At 40.0% G+C, this 6,712-nt stretch overlaps 1 protein-coding gene across 1 annotated transcript; it reads left to right on the plus strand.

Moving 5' to 3' along the window:
* Nucleotides 1–554: 554 nt before the first annotated feature.
* Nucleotides 555–3,308, plus strand: LOC129514807 (olfactory receptor 4P4-like). The gene is made up of 2 exons (XM_055333511.1): nucleotides 555–1,453; nucleotides 2,998–3,308. Exons 1-2 carry the CDS (start codon nucleotides 555–557, stop codon nucleotides 3,050–3,052), a joined length of 954 nt encoding a protein of 317 aa, XP_055189486.1. The 3' UTR covers nucleotides 3,053–3,308.
* The last annotated feature ends 3,404 nt before the right edge of the window (nucleotides 3,309–6,712 follow it).

A 6,712-nucleotide genomic window follows, 5' to 3' on the forward strand; every position in this document is an offset into this window, starting at 1 on the left:
TTTTTTATCTTCTACTTTGTAAATATATATGTTTCATATAAATCTTTAGTTTTATTTTCTATCTAAGTATGTAACTATTTTGAAGAATAGATTCCACTAGTGAGCACTGTCAAGCTTTCCATTTGCCTCTATATCATTTAACAACTTTAATAACTTATTCTTGCATCTTTAACAAATTTGAGTTTGTAAGAACCCAGAGAAATATCCCTTTCAAGGACTTTGTTGTATATTCCTTTAGAATTGGAAAATGTTTGGCAGTCAATAGTAATTTTTAGACTTTTAAAAAATTTACTGATTGAATTCGCTCATTTTTATTAATGTTAAGATCAAACAAAATGTCCTGAAAGATTGACTTATAGAAATTTCATGAGACTAATCAGAAAAAAAAATCATTAAATATCAGATTTTATTTTCTAAAGTTCTGTGATCATATCCATTAAATATGGTTTCAGGTTACCAGTTTCATCATCCATATTCTCCATGTGCATGTCTGACATTGACTTGTACATTATGTCTTTTCAGGGGACTGTTACACATTTTTATTGCAGTGGATCATGGAAAATAGGAACAACATCACTGTGTTTATTCTCTTGGGACTGTCTCAAAACAAGAACATTGAAATCCTCTGCTTTGTATTAGTTTTATTTTGCTACCTTGCTATTTGGGTGGGAAATTTGCTTATAATGATTTCTATCATGTGCAGTCATCTAATTGAGCAACCCATGTATTTCTTCCTTAATTACCTCTCACTCTCTGACCTTTGCTACACGTCAACAGTGACACCTAAACTAATGACTGATTTACTGGCAGAAAGGAAGACCATTTCCTACAGTAACTGCATGACACAGCTTTTTATCCTGCACTTTCTTGGCGGTGTTGAGATCTTTATCCTCACAGGGATGGCCTACGACCGCTACGTGGCCATCTGCAAACCCTTGCACTACACCATCATCATGAGCAGACAGAGATGCAATGCAATCATCACAGCCTGTTGTACGGGGGCGTTTATACACTCTGCCAGTCAGTTCCTTCTCACCATCTTCCTCCCGTTCTGTGGCCCCAATGAGATAGATCACTACTTCTGTGATGTGTATCCTTTACTGAAGCTGGCCTTCACTGACACACGTAGAATTGGTCTCTTGGTAATTGTTAATTCAGGTCTGATCGCTCTGCTGACTTTTGTGATTTTGATGGTGTCCTATTTTCTGATATTATACACCATCATGGCCTACCCTGCAGAGAGCCGCACCAAAGCTCTTTCCACTTGCGGTTCCCATATCACAGTTGTGGTTCTGTTCTTTGTGCCAGTTCTCTTCATTTACATTCGCCCAGCCACAACTTTTCCAGAAGACAAAGTGTTTGCTCTTTTCTACACCATCATTGCTCCTATGTTCAATCCTCTGATCTACACACTGAGAAACATGGAGATGAAGAATGCCTTGAGGAAAGTGTGGTGTCATCGTTTATTTTTGGAAGGGAGGGAACTCATATTAAAAGCATTCCAGAATTTCACTTTAGGATTCCACCCTGAGCCCTAAGTTAATAAGAAATGATATATACAAGGAATGTACAGTGATTGCAAAAAGCTAGCTAGCCCCAGATTGGAGCTCAGAATCCTTAGCATTTTCTTAGAGTCCCTTCTGATTGGACAATTGTATTATTTTTAAAAAATGTTTTTATTTCATTTTTAATGGAAATATTATTGACATACTGTCGCGGCCGGCGCGAGAAGGTCCGGATTCAGGAACCGAGGGCAAGGGGATGAGAAAGAAACAAGAGACTAAAAGTTCATGGGATAGGAGGTTCCATGCAGCTGATGGCTGCAATGGACAAGCTTTATTTTTGCATGTAGAGTTTATATAGCCTCTGTAAGCAGGCGGCTTATTTCTTTAAGGAGAAGTACATCTCGCGCACAAACATACATTGTTTTTAAAACTAACACCTGTTATTTGTTTAAGCAATAGAGCAGGAATGCCACATTTAGACTAAACAGTGAGGTTTGTTTATTAAGTAATGTCTGCCAAGGCGGTCATGTGTCAGGCCACCTTCTTGCTTACTTTATGGGAACTTGTCTCGATAACATTTTAAAGGAGAAGCAAATATGTACATTTACTTCCATAAGGGGGAAGAGCTAGGTGCAGTCCCAGCAGGTTGGCCAGGTATGACAAGGAGCCTTTGCTCAACCCAGAACCCTGCCTCGCACCGCAGGACTGCGGGTTGGCTAGGGACAACAAGGAGCTTTGGCTCAACTTGGAACCTTGCCTCGCACTGCGGGACCGCTCCCAACATCTCCCCCTATATTTTTCAAATGCAAAAAGTGAAGTTGTGCCTTAGAGGAGTTTAATTGATTATTGAATTTTTTGCAAGAGCAGGCAAACATTACATACATCAGAATTAATCCGATTATTAATGCCAAAAATATCCAAAAGGAATATTTCAGTGAATTGAAGGGATTAAAGCCATTTAACTGATTTAAGATCTCACCGGCTAAATCGCCGGGGTCTTCATAATGCAACATACTTTGACTAATGACGTCTATTTCTTGTTGTAATTTTAAGAGATCCAGACTAATATTAGCATGATTCCAAACCCCTTGTAAATGCATACGTACATTTTCCCATGATCCATTAAAAGGCAGTGGGGTAACACAAATATGTTTATAAGCGTCATGGCAAGTCAATTGGGTTATAGTTTTTAATACAACAAATTGATCACCAAGATATAAAACGGCTTCTTTTAAAGCTTCAATCTGCGCTTCAATTTTTTCATCAATTCTCTTTTGAGCATCAAGAGCAATAGTTACATTTCTAGCAAGTTCATTTACATGTTCAGCGGTCTGAGCATTTTCATGCAAAGATACAACAGATACAGTAGCAGAAGCAATAAGAGCAATAGTAGCCACTATCCCTGCAATTAAAAGTCCAAGAAATCTTCGAGTTCTTCTTAGCTTCTTCACCAATTCTTGAGCTAACTGCATACCAAAGTTCGCGTACCAAGGTCCTCTCACATCAACAGGGATCATCCAATATGGAGGTTGTTGCACCAGGAATAACTTTGTGTTGAAATCAATCTTCTTATCAAACTTGTGGCTTGTGAGGTTAATTTCCTCATTTGCCTCCATGATGGCAGATTCGTCTTACGAGTCTTCTTCCTCCGAGGAGGGCATAAGTTCAGCCGACTCATCTTCCTTCTCAGTTTTGATATCTCTAACAAATTTGGCTGGAACCCAGCGCGGCGCTTTCTTATCCTGTGGGAAGATACAAGCATATCCTCGACCCTGTCTAAGCAAGGGGTCAGGCCTTTCCACTGTCCTGTCATAGGATCCTTCCACTTTGCCATAAGGGGTGGATCAGTATTTTTTCCCCAATGTTTTTCTGATGGTGTATATCCATCATCATGCACAATCAAAAAATTTAAAATGAATATTGCTAAGTCTAGGTGCATGTGGGGGGAATATTTCATTTTTCCTGCCATAATCTCCCCCTTTTTTAGTTTTTGTAAGGTATTTTTAAGTGTAAGATGAGCTCTTTCAATAATAGCTTGACCTGTAGAGTTGTAAGGGATGCCTGTGGTATGCTGGATGTGAAATGTCTCACAAAAGGTTTTAAAAGCTTGGGATATATAAGCACTCCCATTATCAGTCTTTAATCGTTTAGGCATTCCCATGTAAGCAAAAGCGTGAAAAAGATGATTTTGAACATCAGTAAAACTTTCACCAGAATGAGCGGAAGCTACGATCATGCCAGAATAGGTATCAATAGAAACATGCACAAATTGTAATTTATTAAAAGATGAATAATGTGTTACATCCATTTGCCATTAGGTTTTAAGATTATTAAGTTAACATTTTCTGTCAAATCTCTTTGTTGGAGCTGTGCAGAGGAAATTTTATTTGCTACTAAAGCCAAGGCATCCTCTGCTTCTGGAGTAAGCTGTCTCAAAGATGAAGGGGAGGAGTCCCCTTTTAAAATAGAAAAAAGGGGCTGTAACTGAGAAGTGGTGAGAGACAGCGAAGGGCGGAGCCAATTTATATCACCTAATAATTTTTGGAAGTCATTTAAAGTTTTTAATTGCGAGGTTCTAACTGCGATTTTCTGTGGCCTAATACTCTGTTTACTAATAAGATATCCTAAATACTCAAAGGGAGCTTCTCTCTGTACCTTCTCAGGAGCTATTTGAAGTCCAGCAGAGCTAAGACATTGGGAAAGAACCCGAAAGGCGTTAGCCAGGTGTTCACTGGTCTCTGCTGCCAGTAATAGGTCATCCATATAATGGAATACAATATACCTCAGGGAATCGTTTCCTGAAAGGGGATTCCCGTTAGAAACAGTTTTTGAACTACATTCATTAGCCCAATGATATCCTCTGTGGCATCTAGGGCAAAGGTTTTGGGGTTTTTTTGTAGTTTGAGAAGTTTTTTTTTTGAGGGTATTGATTTTTAAAATGCCCCAATTGGCCACATAAGAAGCATTTTTTATTTATTTTCATGTTTGGGTTTTTATTTTGTTTTAGTATCTGAGCATGCGATTTTGCAGGAGAGATGCCTTTAAAAGCAGCAGCCAAGGTGACTCCCTGCAAATACGAGGGCCCTATATCTGCGCAAAGGCACACATAATCTTCAAGAGTTCCCTGGTTCCTCCAAGGTCTTATGGCTGCTTGACAGGTGGCATTAGCATTCTCAAAGGCCAATTGTTTAACTATTAAAGTGCCAGCTTCCGCATCCGTGACTATTCTACTGACTGCACTTAACAATCTGGCCACAAAATCAGAATAATTTTCCTCAGAACCTTGCCTGATTTTTGACAGTTCCTGTGACCTTGTATTTGTGGCAGGTAGCTTTTTCCATGCCGACAGAGAACAACTATTAATTTGGGTATAAGCTACTTCAGGAAAATTCAATTGCAAGCCTACGTCATAATACGGACCAGAACCAGTTAACATGTTGTAATCAACAGGAATGTTAGTTCTCCTATTGTAGCTGGCCTGTTTTTCGGCATTTTCAGAGATAAAGGTGGGGGAGGAGGTTTAGCATGACTTAAAACAAAAATCTCCTCCCTTCTATCTTTAAGGTAGGGACCATCAAACGGATTCTCTTTTTCATCATCTATTCTAAGGGATAGTTTATGTAAAGGGGGAGTATGGATTTTTTTATTTTTTAAGCTCCCCCCCCCATCGAGGGTGGTGACTCTTTTTCACTTTTAGAATTCAAGGAGATAATCTCAATAGAGTCTGTAGGATCCAGAACCTCCTTTATACAATTCCATGTAGTCCATATATCAGGAGGCAGTTGTTCCCCTCTTATTTTTAATTCATTTTTTAGAGTCTGTCCAACTCTCTGCCAATCCGAAAGAACCACCAAGCCCTGATCAGGAAACCAGGGGCATATTATTCCAACTGTATCAAAGAACTTATCCAAAGAGTTATGAGAAACCTTAAACCCCTTTTCCCTTAAAAGAGCCTGTAGAACTTTTAAAAAATACCCATGTTCTACAGATTGCCTTTGTTCAATGATTATTTTACTCCTATCGTTCACGGAGCCGCCGTGATCCCCTTACCTGTACCGTAAACACTTCTTCTTTCACTCTGTCTCGAGTCCCTGTTCGGGCGCCACTTGTCGCGGCCGGCGCGAGAAGGTCCGGATTCAGGAACCGAGGGCAAGGGGATGAGAAAGAAACAAGAGACTAAAAGTTCATGGGATAGGAGGTTCCATGCAGCTGATGGCCACAATGGACAAGCTTTATTTTTGCATGTAGAGTTTATATAGCGTCCGTAAGCAGGCGGCTTATTTCTTTAAGGAGAAGTACATCTCGCGCACAAACATACATTGTTTTTAAGACTGACACCTGTTATTTGTTTAAGCAATAGAGCAGGAAGGCCACATATAGACTAAACAGTGAAGTTTGTTTATTAAGTAATGTCTGCCAAGGTGGTCATGTGTCAGGCCACCTTCTTGCTTACTTTATGGGAACTTGTCTCGATAACATTTTAAAGGAGAAGCAAATATGTACATTTACTTCCATAAGGGGGAAGAGCTAGGTGCAGCCCCAGCAGGTTGGCCAGGTATGACAAGGAGCCTTTGCTCAACCCAGAACCCTGCCTCGCGCCGCAGGACTGCGGGTTGGCCAGGGACAACAGGGAGCTTTGGCTCAACTTGGAACCTTGCCTCGCACTGCGGGACCGATCCCAACAGTTTTATTAAGTTCAAATTAGCATATAGTGTATTATTAATTTTTTTAATAATAAATTTATTTTTTATTGGTGTTCAATTTGCTAACATACAGAATAACACCCAGTGTTCATCCCGTCAAGTGCCCCCCTCAGTGCCCGTCACCCATTCACCCCCACCCCCCGCCCTCCTCCCCTTCCACTATCCCTAGTTCATTTCCCAGACTTAGGAGTCTTCCATGTTCTGTCTCCCTTTCTGATATTTCCTACCCATTTCTTCTCCCTTCCCTTCTATTCCCTTTCACTATTATTTATAATCCCCAAATGAATGAGAACATATAATGTTTGTCCTTCTCTGATTGATTGACTTATTTCACTCAGCATAACAGCCTCCAGTTCCAACCATGTTGAAGCAAATGGTGGGTATTTGTCATTTCTAATGGCTGAGTAATATTCCATTGTATACATAAACCACATCTTTTATCCATTCATCTTTCGATGGACACCGAGGCTCCTTCCACACTTTGGCTATTGTGGACATTGCTGC

Source organism: Nyctereutes procyonoides, unplaced genomic scaffold, assembly GCF_905146905.1.
Source record: "Nyctereutes procyonoides isolate TBG_1078 unplaced genomic scaffold, NYPRO_anot_genome, whole genome shotgun sequence".
Taxonomy (NCBI): Eukaryota; Metazoa; Chordata; class Mammalia; order Carnivora; family Canidae; genus Nyctereutes; species Nyctereutes procyonoides.

Excerpts from the sequence above, each read along its gene's own strand:
- LOC129514807 (XM_055333511.1), top strand. The coding sequence starts at position 555 with ATGGAAAATAGGAACAACATCACTGTGTTTATTCTCTTGGGACTGTCT. Across the intron at positions 1,454-2,997 it reads AATGCCTTGAGGAAAGTGTG|GTCCTCTCACATCAACAGGG; the intron begins GTGTCATCGTTT and ends TCGCGTACCAAG.